Consider the following 26,465-nt stretch of genomic DNA (forward strand, 5'->3'; position numbering starts at 1 on the left):
TTAGCCGCTCGACATGCCCGACATGGAGAGGTGTTCTGCTCCGAAAGATGAGCATAAAGCTCTTGAAGCGTGCACGCTTGATTCAGCCCCAGCAGTGCAAACATCCACGCAGGTTTCTGCCTGTGTAAAAATCAAAGAGCGGTGGACAAAAAGGCCCATCGAGTGTTGCGCCAAGTGTCATCAGCAGAGGCGAACAAGTCTCTATGTGAGATGTCACGTTGCCACAGTCAGCTCTCGTTGCTATCGTTAAAATCATACATTTGAATTGCAGTTTTGCCATGTGTGTGCTTTCAAATCTGACCTAACCTATTTGCTCTTGTATCCTTCCTTAAAGCTTTCTGTCTTTGAAGCTTTCTTGCAGCTAAATGCAAAAGAACACCTATGGATCAGGCTCTCTTTGTCTCCCCCTATAGGTTGCTTCGAGTGCTGCATCAAGTGTCTGGGCGGGGTGCCCTATGCCTCGCTGGTGGCCACCATCCTCTGCTTCATAGGCGTGGCTCTGTTCTGCGGATGTGGCCACGTAGCGCTGACTGGGACTCTGACCATGCTGGAGAATCACTTCTCCAGGGTATCTAGCGACCACGCCACCCTCACTGTGGTGTAAGTCCACTGAGTTTCTAATCCAAGAGTAGTTAATCACTAAGACGTTCTCTTACTTATGATTTTATCACATGTAACTTATGGAAAAGATTAGACATGGATAAGTCCTGTCACTGTATTTCACTTACTCCCCTTCTTTTACTTAAAAACTGGTATGACCAGAATTTACTGATACTATGCTTGCGGTGATTGCATCTGCTGAGAAGAACCCGGCACATTGTGTGCCATAACTTAGAACCCTTAAACTGGTAAACTGGTCATGTTAGAAACAGTCAGAAAATTATTACTTAAAAGGTTAAGGTTAGAAATGTATGGAAAAGGATTAGGAAAGGGGAAAAAAACACAAAAAAGGAGATCTGAGATTAAAATCTGGAAAATAAAATCCAGCCCCAACCCCCCTTTTTTGGCCCTAATCTTCTCCCACAGGAATGAAATCTATTTTTCTGGTGATTATTTTCAAAATGGACCCTGACATAAATATAAATGAAAACTAAGATCTTGGGGTGTTTATACACTCTGTAATGTCAGGTATTCAGAAATCTTTATCTAACTTAAGTTAGGCCCACAATGCTGATCTGGATAATCATTAAAGAAAATGAGTCGATGGATGGACCGTATAGTTCTGTTTTCAGGTTTTGCAGTTATATGACTCTGAACCACATGACATAAACTATTTTGGACATGTAAACCAGGTTAAGGTTAAGCAAAGAAAGAAGAAAGAAAACTTAATTACATAAATATTTGCTACAGGTTGCTCACAGCCACAAAGTGAAATTGGTCACAAAGAGGTGCAAAAACCAAAAAACCTGTGATTACTTTTGGCTGTGACCACCCATAGTTTATGTTGGAAATGACCCGTCTGCAAACACTTACCAACTATTCACTGAGTGATCATGAAACTGTAAAGCCTATGACACAAAGCAGAAAGACAGACCATTCTTTTCAAAGTAAAAGTTGGGCCTTTCGTAATGTGTTGGCTTCAGCACTGAGACACGACTTTTACTTGGAGTGTGAACAGTCTCCCTTTCTGATTGGCATCTCATTTCTTCGAAGTTTCACTACCACTCGACTACTAGTTGGCAATTGTTTGCAGACAAGTCCCTGTTATGACCCAGCTCAAAAGCTGCAACTTAAAGAGGAGACTGTATTTTGTTTGTTTTTTAAATATTGATTCACCTTTAAAATTAACAGCCCAAATAGCATGAAGGCAAAAAGTGGCATCTACCCTAAGCCAACCTCAGGCATGTTTTTATTCACACCTTGTCAGGTGTAGATAATAGACATTTATGCCTTGGAAACACCCAGAGACTCTTGCACTGCCACTGTACGTTAAGTAGGGGTTGCAGAGGGCTGTAACAGTCACCGTCTTTCATGCAAACTACATGCAATTGCAGTGATCTGTAGCAACTAATGACAAGGAGGGTTTTTGGTGCAGCACACTCTTTGTGATGGACTTCTCCCAATTACAGCCTCCGATAACCAAACGCCAGCTAGTCAGGGAATGCAAACTTTTCCCTAGCAACCAGTGGTTGTATTATGTCCAATATTATGAACAACTCTTGACAATGTGCCCCACAAAAGAAACCTCTAACAAATCCCTGTATTTTGGTTTAAACGTGTTAAAAAATAATCATAATCATAACAGAAGCTAACGTTAACCATAAGTTAGTGGATATAATTGTCTTCCATTAGCCTTCAGTATAGTCTACATATCATTATAAAGTTCAGAGAGGCGTAATTCAGAAAGGAAGCTCAACACAGCCAGGGTTTCTTTGTGTTAGCTGGCTGACAACGCATAAAACCCCAGACAGCGATAACAGATTTCAGAACGATGGTTATCAACTTGGTCTGTTAAGCCATCCTTTCTGCTTCATTATCTCTACTTGTACACATAAGAGGGTTGTTTCATGTGTCATCTGACTCTTCTTACTAACAAAGTCATCCCTATGAGTTCTGTCTACTCCACTAAGAGATGTTTTCAGATTATGATGATAAAATGGTGATTAAAATCTATAAGGAACATAAAAAACAAAGAAAGACAGAAAATTAATATTCCGATCTTTATCTATCGTAACCTTGGGATTTAGTGCACAGCATTAAAATAAACATTTTAACTTAAGTTCATGTATTTTAACGCTGCTGTTTCTTTCTTACATGATGGCTGCACTTTAGAGCTGTGAAACTTTAAATTTAAACATTAAACATTACTGTCCCGTAGCCTAACAAAAGAAATGTGGAAAAGTCTTTAATTTGCCTGAATAGGTGTTTTTGATGATAAATACCCTGATCTGTTTTCTAATGTACTAGCTTCAGTTCCAGCAGTGGAAAACAGACTTAGCAGGAGATTAGAACTAAGTATTAAAATATATATATTGTTTGCATCACCGACTGCATTCAAATCCAGTGACGCTGTGCTGCAGTTCTGCTGCTGTAACATTACACTTGAGCTTCATTCTGAAGTTGCACATATCCTACAGCAGAGAATTTATATTATACTTAAAACATGTTGTAGATAAAAGAATCAGTGAAACTGTGCAATCTGAATCTGTTTGAAACTGAAACTCGGAACATAACCTGCTCCTGACCAGGTGTGTTCAGCGTAAGTTATTACAGTGATTTAGTCAAGAAAAAGATAGACAGAAAATCCTGACTTCAACCTTCCAGTCGCGTTCGACAAAGCTTCCTTACCCATTAATCTTGCTTTGAAGCAAAGTGTAATTTTTAAGTAAAATTTTAATTACTTAACACAAACGTCTAACGTTAGCCAACTTTAGCCACAAAAACTTCATCTAACATTAGCTAAGATTAACCACCATAAGGTAATGGCAATATCATCTAAATTTACCCAACAATAGTAACAATATAATCTTGATCTTTATTTCTTTAAAAAAGCTAAAAGTAGTTAAATGAAACATAAAATAAAAAGGGTTTTAGCTTACATGAGGTAACGTTAACCAGCATAAAACATTAGCTTAGGGTTTAATTGGTGCAGGTTCATATAAACTTGATGTTTAAAGCTAATTCCTTGCTTTGCCTGTGTTTTTGTTCAGGATTCAGATTTTTCAGTACATCATCTATGGCATTGGCTCCTTCTTCTTTGTCTACGCAATCGTCCTGTTGGCTGAGGGCTTTTACACCACCAGCGCCATCAAGAAGGAGCTGCAGAGTGACTTCAAAACCACCGTCTGTGGACGCTGCATCACCGCCTTCGTATGTGAACACACAAATACACACACACACACATAAGCAGCTGCAAATCATCACACCCACTGACCCAGTTACACTTCAAATTAAAGCCTCCAAACTTAATGACTTCGATGTGTATTTTAAAATGTTCCTGCTTAAAGTAGTTTAGTGGCTTAAAACAACAAACACAAAACAGTCCTTCAGGATGCTTTACATGCCTGAATAAGGGTCATCTTAAAAGTATTTCAGAGACCCAATCACACGTATTTACACATTTACACGCGCATGACGAAGACAGATATAAACAAATACTTGCACATACACAAATGCTCAAAATCCCACTTCAGCCTTCAGGGTAACTCTGGCACAGTTTGTCCTTTCTACCCTGATTACTCTAATTGCTGCAGATGTCGGCTAACATTAGCATAAACCCTTGTTTGCCTCTGATTTGTGTCCGTATAAACGATCTCAGCCTCAGAGTTTTTACAAAATCACAATTTTTCTCTTATTTCCACTTGTCTCCTCCCCTCAGTTCATGTTCCTGACCTACATCCTCTTCCTGGCCTTCCTCGCCATCTTCGGCTTCACGGCGATTCCAGTTTTTCTCTTCTTTAACATGTGGAATACCTGTGCTACCATGAAATCTCCCTACGCTAACATCACCTCTCCTGACTCCATCTGTGTGGATGTCAGGCAGTACGGTCAGTAACTTAGAAATGACGTGAACTGTATTAGTTAAGTTTGCAATGTCTGATGCATTCTTTCAGTGACTCAATGAACTGTACATGTGTGGCATACGTTGATTTTATAAGTGAAATTGGCTGACATTAGCCAATTTAAGCTAGGTTGTCTAGCTAGGTATAGGCTAGCTCATAATTCTCTAAATTTTTATGAGATATTTTGTATCTTTCTGTACTAATATCATAGTTTTTCCCTATAAAGGATGAGCATTAGTATTGAGAAGCTAAAATATCTTACATAAATTAGCACTGGAACAATAATAAACGTTCAGATACTGACGATGAGAAATCTGTTAAATTAATAGTTGTTTTTGAAATGATGCAGCATGTCAAAATAAATTCATCACTTAGCACCAGTAAATCTTTGAAAGCCTGGTTTTTATTCTAATAGTGATTGCTGTAAGGCTTTGCAGTTCCCTAGCATTGTTTCTTACCCCCTTCTCCAGCCAACAAGGCCAATCTGCCCTTTATATTTTTCCTCTAGCTAATAGTTCTGCCCACCTTATGTTATTACAGCTGACACATTTTCATCACAGTTTGTGCAGGGGCAGAACCTGCCAGACAGGTGGGCCTCCATTACTTGGTTATAAACAGTTTGCAGAAAATATGTACAGATGATGTGTCATTTGTAACTCAACAACCACGCCTTGTTGCTCCAAACTCATGTTAGCTCACATGCAGGGCTACATGCAGCCTGAAGGAGAGCTTGTTTATTCAAATGTGCTATATGTAAATTAGGAATAACAAAGCTAAACTACCTCCTCCTAAACCTATTAGGCTTATTTTATTCTTTTTTCTGACCAGGTTTTGACAAAAAGTGATAAACTGGTTACCCCCACGCTTGCCACTGTGAATAAGGTCTATTGGTCATTTTAGATCAAGTGTAAAACCACATATTGACAATGTATAAACAGTGGTTCTTCCTGAGGCAAATGGCCTACCTCACAATGAAAAATATACATATATACATTGTATCTGTTTACTATATACAGTATAGTATGTATGGAAACATCCAAGAAGATATTCAGCGCTTGAAAATCGTAGAAGAATGTTATGAAAATGTATACAAAAGTGCTGTATAAAATGTAATAGAATTGTGGCATTGCTGCACAGCGTAGACCAGACCGAAGATTTAGATGATGAAACCTGGTTTTATGCTAATCAGTTCACTTTAAAACCATCTTTAAAAAACATCTTCAAAAATAAAAATGTGTCATGGTACCTGTCTTTAAAGTTAGGGGATAAATTCCCCTGATCAAGAAATATTCTGGCTGACTTTAGCCATAAAAGTCAAAACAGGAAAAACCTCCAGGTGCCTCTCTCATTTCCACACAGGCGTTACCTGCAGGACAGAAAACTCTGGAACATTTTTTTCAGGCTTTCCCCTCCTTATAAACGCCACCTATTCATCTCCATCTGCTTTAAATGTCATTGTCTATGCACGAAGAGGTCAAACGAATACATTTAGATTATTGAGAGCGTGACTGGATCTCTATGAAAATCCACCTCAAAGCAGTGTTACAGCACAGCAACACTCCCCTGTGATTGCGTATGTGGTCATCAGTCTGATGGCCCAACGTTCAGTACGTGACCCACATTTGAAAGACAGCTGGCTCGCTTACAAAGTAGGATGAGGATCACATATGCTTCATTGGCTGCGGTGCTGCACTAGCGCATCGTGTGAAATATTAACCCCAATTACTCACAGTCGTCAAGTTATTGTCAGCAGTTTTGGAGCTCCAGCTGATGAGTGATTGAGGAAAGGTTTTAGAAGCAAAAACAAGCAAATGCACACAGTTTTATTTTACAAATAGCTGCCTATAGCAGCAATCCTCTAAAGTGAATCTACAGTAAAAAAAAAAAAAAAGAAAGAAAGAAAGAAAGAAAGAAAGAAAGAAAGGAAAAAGGGATTCACAATGACCCACATTTTTCCAGCAGCAGCCCTGTTTCCTTTAATCTTTATCTGCGCCTAATGCATAATGCCTTCAATCATATCACACAGTCTGTGGGGAGGAAAAAGCTTCTTGTCTCAGTCCTGTGACGTTTCATCTCTCTGATCCTGCAGGTGTTATTCCCTATAATGCCACGCCAGGAAAAGCTTGTGGAGCCACCCTGGGAGAGATTTGTAACACCAGTGAGGTGAGAGAATGTTGACCTCTTTGGTTTTTTTCTTTCCTTATTCCCTCGCTCTCCTTTCCTCCCTTCACTAACCTAGCTTCTCTTTCTCCCCGCAGTTCTACTTGTCCTACCACCTCTACATCGTTGCGTTAGCCGGCGCCGGAGCCACCGTCATCGCACTGGTAAGCTCCTCGTGATCCTACCGATGCGGTAGTGTGCCGCTCAAAATATGCATGTTGCTATGGCATGATTATCTGTTTCCACGGCAACCTCTCCGCCTCTCACATATGTCCTTCTATGGGTTTCTGCAGCCCGCCTCTGTGCATGTGCTCACCAAGGGTCAGTGTTTTACTCTGCTGCGGAGGCGGGCTTTTTTGTTTTGAGTCCAGGGAGATGGAGATGCTAAAAAAAAGCATTAAGCAGTACTCCAGATGTTGGCACAGGGTCAGCTGGAAGCTCTGTGTACTTTGATGTGTTACAAAAGGTGGAAAGACATGCTAGAAAAAAGTCACTGAGGAAAACTGGCTTGTACAGTAATGTTGCTCTGGAACATTTTCATTGTTCTCAGGTTTTCTACATTTAGACATCGCTAAACTCCAGTGGGCAAAAATCAGTAGTGTGGGATCAGACACTTGGGGATTTGGCACACAGATGTAAAACAGGATGTAATAGGACATACCAAAAACATGCATGCAGAGGTTTTTGAGCACATTTTGAATGCATGTAATAATAGAAGTAGTAGTAGTATGGAGTTAGTTCCTGTGCTTGAACATGAAGAAAAAATCTTGTATCTCTTCAGATCCACTACCTGATGATTTTGGGGGCCAACTGGGCCTATCTGAAGAGTGCCGCCTCCACGCACGATTACCAGGACATCAAGACCAAGGATGACCAGGATCTGGAGGCTGAGGCACGCTCCAAGGAGGGCCAGAACTCGTCCTCCTACTCATAAGGACAAGAGAGCCCAACACCATCGTCCGTCTTCTCTCCACACCACAACCCCCCACCCCCTTGCAACAACTAACGCCCACCCTTTCCCTCCGTTAAAACAAACCACCTCGGTCATGTTTGATAGTCCCAAAACCTCCTGATTCTCCATCCTCTTCCCTTCCGCAGTGTTCATTAAGGGGTGTGGGCATATCCTCACACCCGAGGGGAAGAGAATAGAAAGTCAGGAGAAGTGGCAGGCCCAGACGGAGGCGGATGCTTTCAGAATGGGAGAGCTCGCCCGCGGGGTCGAGCTCAGGTACAGTACAACAGTTCAGAAGCGTCTCTTCCCTCGTGCTTTTGGGCGGCGGCTCGTGAACGTGGCCCGGCTGTGATGGCCTCGCGCCCTGAGCCAGCACAGCCTCTCGACACACAGCTCCTAACAGCCTAAAAAAGATAAACATTGTTCACTGCCTGCTTCGACCATAAAGAAGCCAGGCAGCGATCAACTTCCTCTGTTTTTTTGGTGTTTTATATGCATATATATGAATATGAATATATTGTGCGAATGTGTACGAATGTTGTTGTTTTTTTTAATACTCTCTGAAAAGTATGCCAGATACTATTATGATCTTTTTTCTTCTTTATGTTTTTGCGCTCATAGGTTTTTCTCCTTTACTTTTCTTTCCATCTTTAACTTCTTTTGCTAATGCTCGTTGTTGCACTATTAAATAAAGAAAAAAAAGGGACATTGAAAATCCCTTAAAAAACATGAACCACTCCAATCCCCTCTCTCATAGAAATACCTAAAATTATGTCAAATCATGTGGTATCTCAAGGATTATTATGCATTTGCATGATAAGAGTTTATTTACTCATCAAGGCACTCACAGTTTATTTAAGACCGGAGAGGTAGCAACCTTTGAAGCAAGGAAAAGCTTCGAGGAATACGCTCATTTGCTTTCAGGTCAAGGATTAGAGGAAAGGATTAAAAGTTGTCTGTATGATTTGTAAAAAGCTTCATCATAGCGCTGCGGTTAGCATAAAGACTGGAAACACAAAGACTGGTATTGTGTCTGATTTAAGATGTTTCACTTCAGTGTAGTATACAATGTATATAATTGTGTAGTGTATGAATTTTGATTTGTTTCAGCAAGTCATGCATCTACAGAAACAACAGTTGTAGCGTTGGATCGATTGTTGCGCTAGCTAATGCATTTTGTGAACATTCCTTTTTTGTTGAGACGCTGACCAAATATTAACCTAATTCACTCTACAATGAAGATGATGAAGTAATATAAAATGCAAAAACAAACACAAAAACACTAATGCCAACAGCTGAAGAAAGATATCTGCTGATGTTAGCTAGCTAGCTAACTAGCATTGGTAGCACCTGCTGGCTGAACATTGTTTGTAAGGCCCTCCTTTTCCAGTTCATAGCTAAAAATTGTTTGATGGGTCCTCCGTTACCACTTTTGGGTTAATAATTAATTGAAGGGCCTTCTTTTTCCAGTTCTTGGCTAATGTTTGCTGGTTCCTCTTTTTCTGTTATTTTTCCGCTACAAGATGGCGGCCATTGTTAAAAGTGAGAAGTTCAGCCTTACACACTTCCTGTAGCCATACTTGTTAGTATTAATGCATTTATGCATTCAAAACACCAAGTGCAAGTAAAGAAGTACATCATTTCAGTACTTTCTTACGCATTTTAGTGCTTGATGTTTATTTACTGACAAAGGTGGTATGGATCTACCCATCTAGCTCTTGGCAAGAAAACATATTAGCATACTTCTGAATATGAAACTGCTCCTTTGAAGACCAAAATGGGGTTTTGTTACACTCACCACCAGCCGCAGCAGAAATCAAAGATAAATCTGTCCGGGTCTTAAAAACAGACACACACCTCAGGTATTAAACCAAGTCTGATTTTCCACCAGTTGTGTTCTTTTCCTAAAACTTCACCATTTAAACTCTTCTCCAGACTGCAGTCCTGTGTTAATTATACAGTAAAAACTTCTTCTTTCACTTCCTCCTTTTGAGAAAGTTCACCTGTAAATAGCCAAATGACCCTGAAAAGATGAAATAGCTCCGTTCCCAAACCAATGAGAACACGATCAGTGATTTGCCATGCAATTTTTTTTCCACAAATATATGTAAATGTACCCTTTGAGATATGTGTTTAGCACTCAGATACTAGTTCTGCATTTGATATAATAATTGTAATGTAACATCTTAAATGATATGTCGTGAGAGGGATAAAGTGCAGTCATATGATATGATATGATGGATTGAGGTGCTTGTGACGTATACATTTTAAAATGTGACAAAAAAAATAATATGGAAATTGATTTTTAATGTTTTATCACTTTTAGGCAGCTGAGTTCTTCTTGTGATTCAGTACTGATTATTTTATGGAACATGTCTGTGCTTATTTTTTCGACGGCCGACCAAGTGAGTGACTCGAGACATGAGGGGGAGTCACTCTTTTCTTCATTTCTCCTATTTTATTTCCTTTTTTAAAAACGTCATGCCTCTCAAATGAGCCACAGAGACTGTTTTTGGATGTTTACACTGAATAAAACAAGTCAGGAATTTTCAGACATTAATTTTATAACCAGATATTGTTTAATAATCATGAACTATATTCTATATCAGTCATTACTGGTTAGTTCACCCTCAAAAAACACTGAAGAAAACAATTTTTTGAACTTTGATGAGATGAAGCATGTCAGTATCGTCCATGTGTGCAGCTGTCTATTCTGTATAAAAAAGGACTATATTGCCATGTGTGTTATGTTTGATAAATATACGTGCTTTGCCGCCAGGTCGATGTAAAGGCAAACTTCAATTTCCTATAAGACGATGCGTGTCAGGGTGTTGTTGTTTCCTTGTTATTTGCATGAAGGAGACATGACTGTGTCTTTGCAGTTTTTCAGGTGATGTGTAGTCAATTGTAATGACAACTATGGTAGGCGGTGTTTGCCCCCTTCCTTCCTCCCCTTCCACCCACTCTTTTCTAAAGAAAACTCCATTGTACTTTGATGGCATTGTAGTCCCTGTAGGTGTTTCATTATGGTTTTATTTTTTAAGTTGGAAATAGTTCTATGACTCCTATATAGTGATGATTTTTGTAACCTTCTCTAGTAAAACCGATATTTTTTATTATCGTGACACTGTTGCCTCCCGCCTCTTCCTTGTGATTTTTATGGACATTTATTTAAAAAATTAAAGTGAAAGTATAGATAAGAGACTTCTCTCAAGGCTCCAACTGGTGATTTGAATCAAAAATGTGTTTAAAAAAAACAAAAACAAGAAAGAGCAGAATAGCGCTTGGAGTGCATTTTTGTACAGTAATGGGAACAAAATGCAAGACTTCAGCTTAAATATCAAACATTTCTCTAAATAAAATGCAATGTTGAAGCAAAAAGGGCACACATGAGCATATATTCTCTTAATGTCGTTATGCTATTTTGTTATTTTTAAAGAGTGATGTGGATTTCTTTTTAGCTTTAATCATTTTTACTGATATTTAAACTTTCCAAGTTCATCTTGGTATTTTTTGTGTTGGCAAACAAATGGCATTGAACACATAATACTTCCTCCTCGGATCGTGCCTTGGCATAGAAATTAATCTTCTGTTCACTGACTAAGCAGTTATCTATGGAAGCTTGTTTCAATGGATAAATAATCAGATCATCTCAAAATTTCAAGTCAGTAACCTTAAATTTGGACTTGGCTGCCTGGTAAATGAATACATTTTATCTATGTATTTATTTTTAAAGTGGCATGAAGAAGCTTCAATAGCGATCTAACTAAACATTTTAGCTCTAATTAAAACAATAATTTGCATAGTAGCCTTTTTGATCTAAAATAGTAGGTAAACACAAGCGTTAATAATTACATTAATTAAGACTCTGTGCCAAATCGCATTAGTAACACCTGTTTGTCTATTAGTTTAGCTAGCAAATGCATACATCAAATTACAAATCACTAAAAGTTAGATTAGTTGAATCTTTGAAGTTGTTTTCAGATTATAAAAATCCTACATGATTCATGAGCTTGGCAGCTTTTGCAAGCAGTACAAAAAGAACAAGTCATTTCTGAAATCACAGGTAATTCCAGCTGAGATAATTGTATGCTGCTGCCACCTTCTGTGTCACAGGAAGAGAAAAGTAGATGTTTCTTTCTCAGAATGCTAAAGGAAATTACCAGATATGATCATTTTTATTCAGGCAAGCATACGGTTCTAAATATTTAAGCTTTGAAACTACTGAACACCTACGGTTCCAGACTATAAGGAAATTGAAAGACGCCACACAAGCTCAGTCTGCCCACACAGGTGTTTTCACTCGTGTTCAATCCAAATTGCTGCAGTTGTTATGGAAGCAAACATTTTTTATTATTTAATGAAAATTATTTAGAGTCCAAGAAGAGCTCTCCGAACATTCAGCCTAATTTCTAACACATCTGAGGTCTAATGCTAACATACAGGACCTCCTCCTCTTCAATACCAAAAGAACCTCAATAGTGTGACGCTGGAACGATCTCGCCATTTTCTGACACAGGGGCACCACCTTGTGGACTACAATGGTACTGCAACACAAGTGACCCATACAGATAACAGGTGTTTCTCCAGTTCTGGGTTCTGTTTTATTATCAGTTTAAAAAACAAACTCGTTTAACCATAATTAGAGTAATTTAAGCATTACAATAGCTGATGAATAAATACTAATAAACACAAAACATTAACTCCAGCTAGCAACATTTTGAAAATCACTGGTTTGGCATTATTATGCTGCCAAAATAGAAAATAACATCATTTAGTTTACATCCATTTATGTGTTTATATTGATGACATAGAAGGCGTGTCGTGTGTTTCTAAGGCAAAACCATTACTAGCTTTAAATTTAGGTTGTTTTCTGAGAGGTATGCATCTTTGTCTGACTTGAAGGTCTGTTTAAGGATAATTAGTATTAAACTGCTGTAAAAGCCATTTTGTAGTTTAAGTTTTCCTCCTTCTGAGTCCAGTATCTGCTTCGGTGTGCAAAAACAATCGTAAAGGACTTTCTGTGGCTTCCAGACGCAGCTCCATAGTGACATGAAAACCATCAGCGAGTCTGAAACACCAACTGTGGTAGAAATCGTGTGTTTAGTGGTTTAGAGGTGACATAATTGAGCTTGTTTTCTTTTTTTTAATAAATTGAAAACCCATCTGAGTTACTCACAATTTATAAATTGACACATCCAAATGAGAAATGTTAATGATTCAATTTGTTTCTGTGAGGGACTAAATGTAAGTGAGATCATAAAGTGTAAAAATCATGAATAACTGCACAAAACTACTGATTTGCTTCAAGACTCTAGCCGAGGACGTCACAGGCTGTGTTGTAGGCATATCCTGCTGAGCCACCGCCAGTTCCCATTTTTTGCAGAAAACATGCCCCTCGCGTGCCCTCCGCAGGAGTATCACATGATATCCTGCTCGCTCACTTCTAATCACACACTGCGGGCTGAGCTCAGCAGCAGCTGTGTTGAGGCTGACTCTTCCTCTGCAAGTCCACCGTGTTGGTGTCAGTGTTGATGAGGTGACCATCTCTGTCGTCTGTCGCCTGAATGCGACGCACTGCCTCCTCAAAGGCCGACGCTACATTCGTAGCATCCTTGGCGCTCGTCTCAAAGTACGGGTGTCCGCCGTTTTCGCGACACCACTTTCGAGCGTCCTCCCCAGACACCTGACGCTCAGGAATGTCCAGTTTGTTTCCCAGCACCACAAAGGGGAAGCTGTCGGGGTCCTTTATGTCAGCATAGTAAGTAAACTCCTTCTTCCAGTTCGCCAGGTTTTGGAAACTCTGTCCGTCGTCCAGGCTGAAGGTGAGCAGGCAGCAGTCGGAGCCGCGGTAGAAAGGCGTGCGGAGGCTGCGGAAGCGCTCCTGACCCGCCGTGTCCCAGATCTGCAGGGTGACGCGGCGCCCGTCCACCTCCAGCTCTTTGTTCAGGAACTCCACGCCTATGGTGTGGAAGAGGTGCGAGTCGAACTTGTTGGTGACGTAACGGTTCATGAGTGACGATTTGCCCACACCACCGTCACCCAGAAGGATCACCTTTAAGAGAGTGGATTTGGACATCATGAAGCCTGCTGCTTTGGACTGACTACTCTGAGCAGGGAGACCGCACGGGACGGCTGAACGATGAAGGAAGCAGTTTGACCTGGAGAGGAAAAAACTCACAGTCAACTCAAAGAATAGTTTTAAATATGGAAATGTTCAAACAAAAGAAAATAAAACAGATTTCTTTATTTTACTTAAGTTCCAAATGTTCATGGTAACGTGATGAATAAAGGTGGTCATACCAAATATTCACCTTCAAGCTGGTTAGAATTGCACATGTTCTGTTTTTGCCTCATCTACTGTAATCGCATGTATGTTTGCATGAATTCAGTAAAAAGCTGCCCCGTTTTCCAGGAGAAAATTGAAGGGTGATTTTTTACAGCACTGCACAATGATATAAAAATGAGACAAACAGGCTAATTAGTTCGGCTCTGCACTGGAGTATTAGTACTCTACCAGTATATATGTGCAAATGTGGGGTACACAATGTAGCTCCAACAGCAGGCGGAGGTAAAATACCTTAATTTAAGGTCATAGGTACAAAAATATGTTATTGAATGTGCTTCAGAAACATTGTGCTCACGTAGCCATTCAGCTAAAAAGTAAATAAAGGTAAGAATTATGAGGAAGCACGAGAATGAGGAAGGATGAGGCTACCTGCAGGGTGTGGTTGTTTGCTCCACAACACGCAATCCACGCAATCCACTAACTTTCAGTTAGTGACCTTGTGCTAAACAATAATTGCCAATGACATTAATTGCCATTTTAGGCTGCACAATTTATGTTTAAACAGGAACTATTGAAATTATTTCATCTTTTTATTCTTGGATTCTACTAAAGTAGCTTTGCATGATTTCAATGTTCAGAATAATCCTCATTTATCTGATATGGGGGCTTGAAGCAGCCTCTCAGTTCATCTTCTGTGTCCTCTAGTTCTGATTGGCTGCCCTTCGTAGATTTGAGTTTTGTGAAATTTAGATGTAAAAGAAGTCATATGTGAAAAATGCTAACAGGCACTACACTTTTACAGTTTTCTAATCAAGACTAGAGTTCTTTAAATAATCAAGAAAATAAACTTGCAGTTCAATTATTTAAGAACAAAAGGTGAGTCTCACACACACACACAAAAAAAAAAAAAACTTGGGTTACTCATAAATTACTAAAGAGAAACCTGAACCCTGGAGTGTGCAGTGCTGTTGGATTAAACACTATCAATCCTGCAAATAAGAGAATATCGTCGATAAATCGATGCATATATGAGCTATCTGGAAACAGCAACTGAACCAAAGGAGAAGGAAAATTTGTCAAATTTGCTTTGTTTGTTTTTTTTGTATGAGCATTTTCCACACATTGCTTTACAAATACTTGGAGATCAGATTAGCTGTGGGTTGCACGGTCACAACAAAGGAAGGTCCTGGGTTCAAATCCATCATCTGTGGCCTTTCTGTGTGGGCTCTGAGTACTGTGGCTTCCTCCCACAGTCCAAAGACAATCACGTTAGACTAACTGGTGACTCTAAACTGGCTGTAGGTGTGGATATGATCATGAACAGTGGTTAGATCTGTGACAGACTGACAACCTGCCCGGGGCCTACGTATCACAGCTGGAACAGACTCCTACCGCAACCCTGAATTGGATAAGTGGAAGAAAATGGATCGATAAAACTTCTCCAAGTTCATTTGTGGCCTTCAAGTATTATTTGCATGATTTCAAACTCTGACCACGTGAACATCTGATTCAAGTCAGTAGACTAGCTAATCCTATTAAATCGCCACAGCCCCCTCATTACTCTACGCAACAAATACACTTGCTACTATACCATGTGTAATATGTTGTGCATGAAATGACCCCCGCTAAACATCACATGGACACCGATCACAGGACTGGTGAGTCATTCACAAGCTCGGAAAATTGTCAGCAACAGAGGAAAGAGAGTTTTCCTCACCGTTACGTCTGCACACCGATCACTTCAACATCAGCTACCTGTAAGACAGACAGGGAGTCGCAGATCATGAAGTGGCCAAGGGTTTAACCCACTCAGGCTCAGCGGCAAAGAAAAAAAAACAGCCTAATGAGGATTTAAGTGCAAATTTAATCCTGTCCCACACACTGGCATACTTTTCATGCCACTTCAGGATAACAGTCTTCAGGATCATCTATGAGGCAAACGTGGGCAATCACGAACACGATCACCTCATCTATCACAGCCACGGTGAGACTGCACCGCCGTATTACTCACACACAGGTACCAATCCTTATGTTATACTTTTGATGTCATGCATGCAGTGTGTTTCAGTGGCTGAACCACTCCTTCAGTGTAATACAGACTCTGCTCAGAATATATTGAAAGGAACGGCCCTCAAAACCTTTTTACAATGTTACCATTTTGTTTGATTATTCCAAAAGTATACTAATTATCATTCGTGATTTTCTGCACGATTTTGATCCTTTGACTTTGCCTAATATTTTGGCTTTGTCAAGAGAACAAATATGGTAGTTCAACCACTGCAGAGACACAGAAAAGGCAGCATGAACACAACAGAGAACCACAGCAGAGGAGGAAGGAGCAAAGAGAAACATTTAAGATTTCAAAAAGCACACATGAGGCACATAAAGTGCAAAAAGTGGGTGGTTTTGACTGGTTTTAACGCTCAGTTTCACTTCACTACAAAGCCTATTATGACTTCTGCCTTCTCCACGCAGGGGGTGAAGTAAAGGAACCAAAACAGCCCACGATTGCGGCTGTTCCACATGTCGATGATGCTGCTTCCAGGTGACGGTGCTTGCTAACGGCTCTAAATAACCACGACTGTGACTTTATGTTATTGCTCAGACACGTTTCTGAGCATTGTTATATAATATGTCCTACATGTAAAAATCACGTGCTGTCTGCAACAGTTTAGGGGAAGAACAGACTAAACCCACCGCTCCATAGGAAAGTTTGAGTTGCAGAGTCACATGCGCCGGCGGTGAAAAATGGGCTGAAGGACCAAAGTGGGGTAAATAATGTCTTTGCAATTACAACTTTAAGCACAGAGCTGCTCAAAGAACCTGTGACAGTTCTAAAAGCAGCAATGCAGCAGAAAAAAGAAACAGGAAAGAACCCACACACACCCACGCACACACACACACAGTCACTCACTCAAGAGTCATGTGCTTCATTCAGCAGGATACAATTTGGAGGGGGCTGCTATGCCTCTGTGTATGTGTCTCTGTGTGTGTGCCTCTTTATTTTTCCTCCATAAAAATGTGCGTTTCCTCCAAATGTTGCACTTCTGAGCCTTCAAAATAAAACAACCTCCTGCATCTTCAAATCAAAGCAGCAGCCATTATGCTCAGTCAGCAGGGTAATCATCAGCCATGAGTCATGGCAGCACAGGCCGTTCAGGTGACACACCTCAGCTGAGGGAGAGCTAATAATTTACAGTATTTCTTATCCGTAAACAACATGAAGAGCTGAAACGGCTGCAGCCACATGTGATACCAGTTAAGCCCTCTCAGAAAGCTGGCTGTGTGTAGGCTGTAAACTGCGCCGTGAGAGGCACAGGAAGCGTTTGCACTATAAGTTACTAGATTATAATGACAGCCCAGAGTCAGCATTTTGGGGGTTTCCAGCTGGCAAACACGCACTAGATCCATTTTCGGACACGCAGGAAACCTCGAGTAACGCTTATGTTTTTCATAGTTTCTTTTCATCATGATGATGATGATGATGATGATGATGATGATTATGATTATTATTATTTTGAATAATGTTGTCATTTGCACCACTTACGCAAAACACATGCTGACAAAACAGCATTAAAACAGTTAAAGGAAACACCTCGATGAAACATAGTCATAAACTCTAAGTTTGCTTTCAAATTAGGTGTTCATCACTGCAGAATCAGCGCACATGACGTATGACGTATGAAAATGTAATTATTGTTACGCGTATTTAGTCGACGTCAAAATCTGGAGACAAATCCTTTTAAAGAGAAGTCTGAGCTTGTCCGATAATGGAAGCTTCTCCTAAAACTGTTGCTGTCCGATAATGGGCGCGCTGGTAGTTGCACATTAGCGACTTTCCTAATCCAATTAAACCCACAGAAAGTTGGTATTTTCGCGGTTGAAATTGTACTTTTCGCATTCGGTAACCGTACCTGTCGATGTGCCAATCGGTGCTGGATCCTAGCGGTTAAATTCCTCCCGTTTTCCCCGGTGGGCCGCTGCTGATAGCCGGTGACATGGCGCTGCGGTGTCCCTGCCGCTGCTCTCTGGCCCCGCAGCTGCGGATGACGCTCATATGACCCGACAGGGGCTGTCACGCCTCCCGTCACCAGGCGCGTTCCTGGATCAAACCGACGCATCCACAGTCTAATGTGGGTTTCTCACTGTGAAGAAATGAAAGTGAAATATACAGTTGGCAATATAACCTGCTGTTCGTGTGTGTGTGTGTGTGTGTGTGTGTGTGCGCAGGTTTGAAATAGACACTGCGATCCTCCAAAGTGTTCCAGAATAAGCCAGAAAATGACAGAAAGTATATTGAATTATTGAATTCAATAATTTTAGTTTTATTGAATCATATTAATATTTTTTTTTATCACTCTTCACGTCTGTTTGTCCTGTTTTTGTTTTGGGAAATACACGTTTACTACTTCAGGCCTCTACAAACCATCACTATGACACAGCTTGTATTATGAGGTTTTAAGCAGATATGAATTGTTTGAAGGGATCATAATCCACACACCCTGCTACACTATCCCTCCTGCACTACAACAACAAGTGCAAATATTAAACATTTATGCATCTCTGTAGGTTTATACATCTGCAGAAGTAAAGAGCTCAGACTAGTGTTTTGCAAATATGTATGAGAAGGAAAGTAGGTACAGCTGTGGTAACAAGTTTACATACACTCTTCATGGGCATTAGTCCCACGGCCATTCTGGGCTTTTAATTATTTGTGGGGCTGTTGAATGATTGTACAACGCACATCTTTGACGGCTTTAGAAAACTAAAACTGGGTGCAAACGTTCAAATATATTTTGGATTTTCTCTAATCCACACAGGGTCAAAGGTATATATGCAGGCTCAAATATATAAACACACACACTCATATCTGGTAAATGTTCCTTTGCAAGTTGTACTTCAACCAGATGCTTTTCATAGCCATCAACAAGCTTTGGGTATAATTCTGGGTATTTTATTAATAATTCTTCCCAGAAGACTGGAGTTCATTTAAATTGCTTGGTTTCCTTGCACAGTACTGGCTTTTAGTCATAGTCCACAAATTTTAAGTAGGACTGAGGTCAGGACTTTGAGAAGACCTAAGGTTAATGTTAGCCTGCTCTATCAATTTCAAAGCGAAAATTGATAAACTTGATGTGTGTTTGTGATTATTGTCCTGCTGAAACACCCGACTGTGTCCAAGTTCCAATTTGAGGTTAACTTGAAGAATTTGGAGGTAATCCTCCTCCTTCATTATTGCATCCACCTTGTGCTATGTGCAGAACCACTGGCAGCAAATCAGCCCTAGAACATGATGCTACCACCACCATGCTTGACAGCGTGTTGTTAGGTTTGAGAGCCTCACCTTAACTCCTCAAAACATACCTCATTGGCATTGGGCTTGTCCATGTGAGCAATTGTTAAATTCAATTTGACCTTAAAAGTGTTAACTTTGGACCAGGGGACAGAACTCACTTTACCTTGGACAGTGACACTGGTGTTCCAGGATTTTCCAGTTCATTTCAGGCTTAAGCCTTGGTGGTTCCTGGGTTGTTCTGGAATATCCTAACCAATTTCATCCTAACCAATCTGACATTCTGATTCTTCTTCCAATGGTGACACATCCATACAGTTGTTTGAACTGACAATTATGGAATCTGCAGTTGCTTAGAAATGGCTCCAAGAGACCTTCCCAACTTGTGTATCCATCCATTCTCATCCTTCCTTCCTTTTAACCAATTCAGGGAAGCAGGAGGTCTGAAACCTATCCCAGTTACCATAGGACTAGAGGCAGGGTACACCCTGGACAGGTTGCCAGTCTGTCGCAGGGCTAACACAGAGAGACAGACAACCATTCACACTCACGTGCAATTTAAAGTCATCAGTTAACCTAACCCCACTAACTGGACTGTGGGAGGAAGCCAAAGTAACCAGAGAGAATCCAAGCAGACTTGGGGAGAACATGCAAACTCTACACAGAAATATGGTTGATTCAAACCCAAGACCTTCTTGCTACAAGACAGCAGTCCTAACTATCTCGCCAACAGCTGCCACTCCAACTTATGTAAATCTACAGTTCTCTTCAGTGAGTTCCTTGAATTTTCCAATTGTTCTGAGTATTCTGAGTCAGTCCAATGAGTGCTGTCAAACAAATCCTTTTTATGCTGTAAAGATAAACTCCCTTCTGTACCCAATCATAATCCCTAATGAGGAGTTAATAGGCCTTAGCTTTGTTAAGACATTGTAGAACCTACAGCACCACCTATTAAAATATTAAAATGATTGTTCTTTAGAGTAATTCCGTACAATCATTCCACCCTGAAAACAGAACAGCTCAAAGAAATCATTAAAAGCCCAAAACTAGCATCACAGTTATGCCCTTGATGAGTGGATGTAAACTTCTCACCACAGCTGTATGTGGCTGCAGAGCATCAATCTGACAGGGCACGTCACTAAAATGCTCCTTATCTACTTAAAAGATAAGGAGCACGTGAGAGGGGATGGAATACAGACAAATGCACCAGCGTCGAGATACCAAACACGATAGAAAGATATGGGGGTTTTTTTCATATTTGGCCATTTTACCTTCGGCCTGCTGCAAAAATCAGAAAAGATGCAATAGGCCAGGACGTGACATAAATAATGACGCAGGAAGAACAGCTGAGGATAAAAATAAGTCATTTTCTCTGTAATATCTTCACACACAAAAAAAGACTGCTTCATGTGACATCACAGTGACGTGTATGTGAGTCATTGTGCCACGCTGGCTGGAGCACCATGGGATATCCGCCCCTCCGGCTGCTAGGGAGGGCAGATTACTGGCTCACATGCTCGGAGTTCTTCAGGGGTCACATGTCTCATCTGCTGGATTCAGTTTGCTACAAATGAATGGGATATTGTAGAGCAGAGGCATGTTTTAAAGAATTCCCCCACCGTGTTAATACTCAGAAATACTGACAATAAGTGCAAAATAATGCATTTTTTTCATAAAACTTATAAAATTAAACATTAGCGAAGCCAGTGGTCAAGGCATTAATGGATCTTTAGATCAGTAATGTAAGAGAGAGCGGCCAGTAAAAGCAGTTAAATGAGCTACTGTAAGTAGAAATAAAATGAAGGGCTATTACAGAGAGTGGAGACACAGGAAATGATTCAGCGGGAAGAAGATGACGACAGCTACTTCTTGAAAATCCATGGTTTCAGTCGGAGACTGCAATGACTTGGCATTTCAGCCGGTAAAGATACAGTTTAGGCTTTCAGCTGTGGGTTTTAGTGGTCAATGCATGAAAGACAAAGCACAAATCCTATGGGAAAAAATCTGGTTTAAACCACAAGTATGCACTTCATCCTGCAGGAAAGTTTCCACTCTGCATCCCATGTGACCAATCCTCCTGTTTCAGAGCTGAGTTTATAACACTCAAAACATTTAACTGGTCACAGGAAAGCCTTTATAATACCAAATTGTGAACTAGGGGTGAAACTTGGAAAACCAACTCAAACAAGTGCAATTTTACAGTGGGCAGAACAGCTGAAACAACCAATCAACTAAATGGCTGGAAATTCATCTGCAACAATGGCAGTTTAAGTCAATTTATTATGTAAATGTGTAAAGAAAAGCCTTCAAAATGTATTATTTCAAAACTAGCAACACTGAGTATCTGAGCTAGGAATCCAAGAAGGTCATGTTCCAGATTTCTGAACATTTTTAACTCCACAGATGTCAAAAAATAAGAAAGTAAATCATTAATGAAAGTTCTACACAGCATGATTCTTGTGCAAAATGGTTAAAAATCTGTTATTTTCATTATCAGTTAACCTGCTCTTAGCTTTCTTAGTCATGTATGTTATCCATGTGGATTCAGAGGCAGACCCAGCTGCTGTGGTACCACTGCTGGCCACACCCGCTGCAGGTCACAAAGGTCATTGCATCCTCATCTGGGCCGCCCTGCCTCACCCACGCAGGCAAGAACAGAACCCCTCTGGACACCTGCGTCACCCTACAGTCTGACCCCCCGCATCTTTTGCATCGAATCTTCTCCGTCCGCGTCCCCTCTATCCCTTGAGGAAGCTGCCTCTCACTCACGCCCTGGGAGGAGTACTCCTCCCTCAGCTGCCGCAGCTCTGCGCTGGCCATATCCTCCGCAGACATGCGGGCGAAGGCCTCGGGGGACAGGGAGCCACTCAGGAGGCCCTGATGCAGGTGGCCGCTTTTGGGATTCCTCAAGTTGGCCACCTTGCTCCTCACACAGGCTTTATATTTGACCTGGTTGTGATTATGAAGTTCGTGGACGTGCCGCTCGATGTCTCGGGCCAACTCAGCAGCCTTGTCCTGATCGGGGGCAGAGGGGCAGAGGGCAGCAAGGAGGAGCTGCACACATTTGGTTCTCACGTTATCTGGAGATGCAGCAGAAGTATGAGCTTTGGGTCCAGGTTTAGCCTGCATAGATGATGGTTCTCCTGCAGCATTCCCCTCTCCACCATCACATGTTTGGGCAGAAACCGCACCACCCACGGCTTCTTTTGGTGAAGAAACACTGGCAGGGAGCTCAGGATCCTCGCTCTCCTCTGTGCACTTCACCCCTTGCCTGTCCTTCGTGTACTGTCTCTTCCACTCGGACAGCAAGCTCTTGACTGTCTTCTTCACGCTGTCATCAGTGCAGGTTTTCAGGAGCCTGTAGAGCACTTTGACGATGTCAGTTGTTTCCAGCTGTTCCGCTGTGACGTGAGACTTCTGGAGGTCACCAAGGAGGGTCATGATGTTCCCATAGCTTCTGTCTGCACTGAATTTCTCTATCTGAAGAGCACAGCGGAGCATCTCCTTTGGATCCATTGTGGCTGCAAAGACACAAAAGTAAAGATGAAACAATGAATGTTTTTTTTCTTAATGTGGTGATGTTTGCCCCTCACTGCAAAATGAAGCACTGCTCTCCTGAAAGCACAGCAGTATGTACCACTTAGCAACACATTAAAATAGACTTTTGCACATGTTTACCTGAGTTCCTTCATGGTTTGCAGTTTCTTCCTGCTAACAGTGAGCCTAGCAAACGTCTACATGGGAGCAGCCATGTTGAATGTGTCTCCACGGGAGAAAAATGCCAGCATTCACCTCTAGATGGAGCTGTAGCCTCACAAAGTCAATGTGTGCATGAGGGTAGTGCAGGTAGTTTCCCATCACTTTCTTAAAATGGAACTATATATATGTATGTATGCAATCTTTTTTCCCCTAAAAACAGGGATTAATGCAACATTACAAATGAAACCTCTTTGCAATGAAAGTGTCACCATGAATCCCCGAATCAGTACACTGCGGCCTGTTTAATCTGAAAGTATCCCAGCAGAGCTTTCCAGCTGTGCTGTCAGTCTGTGCTTTATCTAAAATGTACTGTGGGATTAGTGCTTTATGTGAGGATTTAGGTGTGTGCTTTTGGATTTTCCAGGTTACTCCCACGGCCAAACTTCTGTCTATTTTAACGCCTCTTTCCTGTTTTTCCCACAATAACAAATGTGGATGAACCTGTGCTAAACCACACGAGGAGCTGAGGGTGTCGTCCAGACAAAGTGTTCGATTTCAAATGTGTGTTGCATTAATGGCTATTATTATAGCCTTATGTTCCTTCTTTTCAGCTCCTGAGATCGAGATGAAAGATATTTGGTTCAGCGTGCAGAAACGTGTAATCCTCGCATCCAAGCAGCCAAATGACCTCCAGACAGGAATTCAGTGGAACTGATCTCGTGACAAGATGAGGCAAGTCTTTCAGCTGTGCTGCAATTACATGTTTTGATGGAAGAAGATGAATGAGTGTTTAGGATAATTCGTGGTTGTGGAGCTAAGACCAGAAAAGTTCCAGCGGACGCACCAGTTCGCAGGTAGTTGTTAGTATTTCGTGGAAGCCTGGAACATGGTTTGATGTAATCACACCATCGACGGTGACGTGAATGAGAGAAAAATGCAGGCTTAATTGCATGGCTGAAAGGTTGATTATGTATTAATTGGATGTTGTCTGAATGGGAGCATTGACAAAACAATTCAATAATACCTTTAGGGCTTTATGGACTGTACGGAAATTGCTGAAGTGATGAAGGAGGCTGATTTAGTCTGTGTTTGCCTATTTTGTTGCTTTATTCCCTTTTTCCCAACAGCACGGCACATTCATCATCATTTTTTGTTTCCAAACATGCAGCACTGACTCACCCGAACACACTCATACTAACTACTAAAATAATATAACGAAAAGGAGTTAGTGCTTTCCATTTCTATGGTGAGCAAAGAAGACCAAATGTAAACTCACCAACTGTATTGCTAGTACTGGTTTGGACCCTCTTGGCTTCAGAACAGCCTCAGTTCTGTGTTGCATAGATTCAACAAGCTGCTGGAAACATTCCTTAGAGTTTTTGATCCATATCGACATGATAGCATCATCCATTTGTTGGCTGCACATGGCTCCATGATGTGAATCTTCTGTTCCACCACATCTCATTGGTGCTGCATCGCGCTGGGATCTCATGACTGTGAAGGATATTTGTGACACAGTGTTTCATCCTGCTGGAAGCAGCCAGCAGAAGATGGTACACTGTGGTCATGACAGCATGAACATGGTCAGCAACAACACTCAAGTAGACTGTGGTGTTTAAATAAGGCTCAGTTGGTACTCAAGGGTCGAAAGGCATGCCAAGAAAACATTCCCTACACCGTTACACCAACACCAGCAGCCTGAACTGAGGCTGGATGTTGTTTATGCTAAATTCTAAATGCTGGAGCAGAAATGTTTGGTGAACTTGTGAAAATCTTAGCCTCAGTTTTCTGTTCTTAGCTGGCAGGAGTGGCGCCGGGTGTGGTCTACTGCTGTTGTAGCCTTTTTTTTTACCTTTACATTCAGAGATGCTCATTACAACCTTGGTTGTCATCACAACCTTGCTTGTAATGGGTGGTTATTTTAGTTACTGTTGCCTTTCGATCAGGTCAAAGCAGTCTGGTCTTTCTGACCTCAGCCATCAGCAAGGCATCTGAATGCACAACACATCAAACCTTGAAGTAACAGAAGACCACACCCAGGGTCGCTGAGGCTACAATTTACAAGAGCTCACCAAAATTGGACATTAGAAGATTGAAAAAACATTGACTGGTTTGTCTCAATTTCTAATGCAACATTCAGATAGTAGTACACATTTGGAGTAAATAACATAAAAGCATGGATCCTGCAGGCTTGTACAACCAGTCGGTGGTGTAATGGTGTGGGGGATATTGTAGAGTAGATTATAGCGACTTATCTTGCAACATAAGGCTAAAGGTAAGCATAAAAATAAATGATGTCAAAAGGAGTTCCTTTACACAAGAAACAAAGCACGAAACCCTCTACATTTTCAAAATCTTAATTATAAGGACAAATATTTTTGTACAGCCCCTTATAAGTTACTCGAGAATATATGTATTTTTCTGTAAGTATTATTTTCACATCTGAGGTGCTGGTTTCAACAAATTTGGCGATAGCTGCAGTGGCAGAAGTTGTAAAGCCTTCCAAGACTCCTTTGACTGTGAATTGCATTCATAAATTAAAGATAAACAGAAACCACGAGCTGCCTTTATATCAAAATGAGCTTTTTATTCACTGAAGCACGTTTAATAGTCCTGCCAAATCATATATGTTATTATTCATACACAAAAGCCCAGATGAAATGTAATTACATGAACAGGGCGCCATTATGCAACTGCTGGTGTGACATCACCCTCCTGATCTTACATTAAAATGTGCTTTCAAGATTCATGCAGCTGGGGCCGATAGCAGTGGAGGCCTCAAGGGAAAATTGATTCGGTGTCTCTTCGCATAATAGCTTCTGGTTCTCAAGTTCAAAGAGCTGCTTTTAAAACCCCAAATGGAAGTTAAAGCTTCCAGGAGGCTTTTAGCAGCGTTAATGTTTAACTTTTCTTCTCTGGCTTGAGGAGTTTTCTTTGAGCGTGTGAGGAAATGTGCTGTGAGGGATATTTGAGGTTCTGTAAGCGAGCTTTCTTTTGTTAAGTGGATTTTGTGAACTAAAACTCCAACCTTTCACACATGTAGAAGGGTCCTGAGTGTTGACCCCCACCGAGGTGTGGATTGAGATGGGTGGGGTCCGGCTGAGCCATCAGTGAACACATGTAAAACTCCTCTTTCTGTGGTTAAATACATTAAACCTGCTGAATTTTGAACCCTCAAACAAACACGAGTGATTTCCATCACAAGAGTCACAAGACACCTTGCATCTTATCAAGTCATTTCAGTGCGGCCTGCTTGCACTTGTGCACTTTCTTATCACTGGGAGTGGAATTTTACCAGCACGCAGCTGCTGTGACAGCCGAGCGCCGAGAGGTGGCGCTCTCTGCACTGCGCTGGTTTGAACAGAGCCTATGAGGAAGTGGAGTCCTGCTGTATCACATCCTGCTTTTGTTGTCCCCGCCTTCTCGATGGCGTGTACGCTTGAGCACACACACACACACATACGCGCACACACTACCCCGCCCTGAGCTTGAGAAATTCTGAGGAGGAGCATGGCCTTCTTGTTAGAGTGATCAGCTTTTTCATGGTCAGACATTCATGACAACATGGTA

General features: G+C 41.1%; 3 protein-coding genes across 4 annotated transcripts in view; 1 reads left to right on the forward strand and 2 right to left on the reverse strand.

Moving 5' to 3' along the window:
- Positions 1–10,739, forward strand: part of LOC100703119 (neuronal membrane glycoprotein M6-b) — a 30,087-nt gene extending 19,348 nt beyond the window's left edge. Inside the window, exons 2-7 of the mRNA XM_003458093.5 lie at positions 414–600; positions 3,651–3,810; positions 4,319–4,487; positions 6,592–6,665; positions 6,761–6,826; positions 7,444–10,739. Coding sequence (XP_003458141.1) covers positions 414–600; positions 3,651–3,810; positions 4,319–4,487; positions 6,592–6,665; positions 6,761–6,826; positions 7,444–7,596 — 809 coding nt within the window. The 3' untranslated portion in view covers positions 7,597–10,739. The remainder of the gene's footprint in view (positions 1–413; positions 601–3,650; positions 3,811–4,318; positions 4,488–6,591; positions 6,666–6,760; positions 6,827–7,443) is intronic.
- Positions 10,740–12,193: 1,454 nt separating this feature from the next.
- LOC100700420 (ras-related protein Rab-9A) lies at positions 12,194–18,037 on the reverse strand. Of its 2 annotated transcripts, XM_005463088.3 has the most exons (3): positions 17,818–18,037; positions 15,621–15,658; positions 12,194–13,775 (listed from the first exon to the last, which is right to left on the reverse strand). In XM_005463088.3, the coding sequence occupies exon 3, from the start codon at positions 13,694–13,696 to the stop codon at positions 13,085–13,087; it is 612 nt and encodes a 203-aa protein (XP_005463145.1). In that variant the 5' UTR covers positions 13,697–13,775; positions 15,621–15,658; positions 17,818–18,037; the 3' UTR covers positions 12,194–13,084. The 2 variants fall into 2 exon arrangements, with proteins under 2 accessions (XP_005463145.1, XP_003458131.1); XM_003458083.4 differs by lacking the exon at positions 15,621–15,658 and having other exon boundaries at positions 17,818–18,035.
- Positions 18,038–19,976: 1,939 nt separating this feature from the next.
- tceanc (transcription elongation factor A N-terminal and central domain containing) lies at positions 19,977–23,021 on the reverse strand. Its single transcript, XM_003458092.5, has 2 exons — positions 22,875–23,021; positions 19,977–22,717 (listed from the first exon to the last, which is right to left on the reverse strand). The coding sequence occupies exon 2, from the start codon at positions 22,710–22,712 to the stop codon at positions 21,741–21,743; it is 972 nt and encodes a 323-aa protein (XP_003458140.1). The 5' UTR covers positions 22,713–22,717; positions 22,875–23,021; the 3' UTR covers positions 19,977–21,740.
- Between the last annotated feature and the right edge of the window lie 3,444 nt (positions 23,022–26,465).

The sequence above is a fragment of the Oreochromis niloticus genome, linkage group LG23 (genome assembly GCF_001858045.2).
Source record: "Oreochromis niloticus isolate F11D_XX linkage group LG23, O_niloticus_UMD_NMBU, whole genome shotgun sequence".
In the NCBI taxonomy this organism is placed as follows: Eukaryota; Metazoa; Chordata; class Actinopteri; order Cichliformes; family Cichlidae; genus Oreochromis; species Oreochromis niloticus.

What these genes read in the sequence shown, in the direction of transcription:
- tceanc (XM_003458092.5), bottom strand. Translation starts at nt 22,712, where the DNA reads ATGGATCCAAAGGAGATGCTCCGCTGTGCTCTTCAGATAGAGAAATTC.
- LOC100700420 (XM_005463088.3), bottom strand. Translation starts at nt 13,696, where the DNA reads ATGATGTCCAAATCCACTCTCTTAAAGGTGATCCTTCTGGGTGACGGT.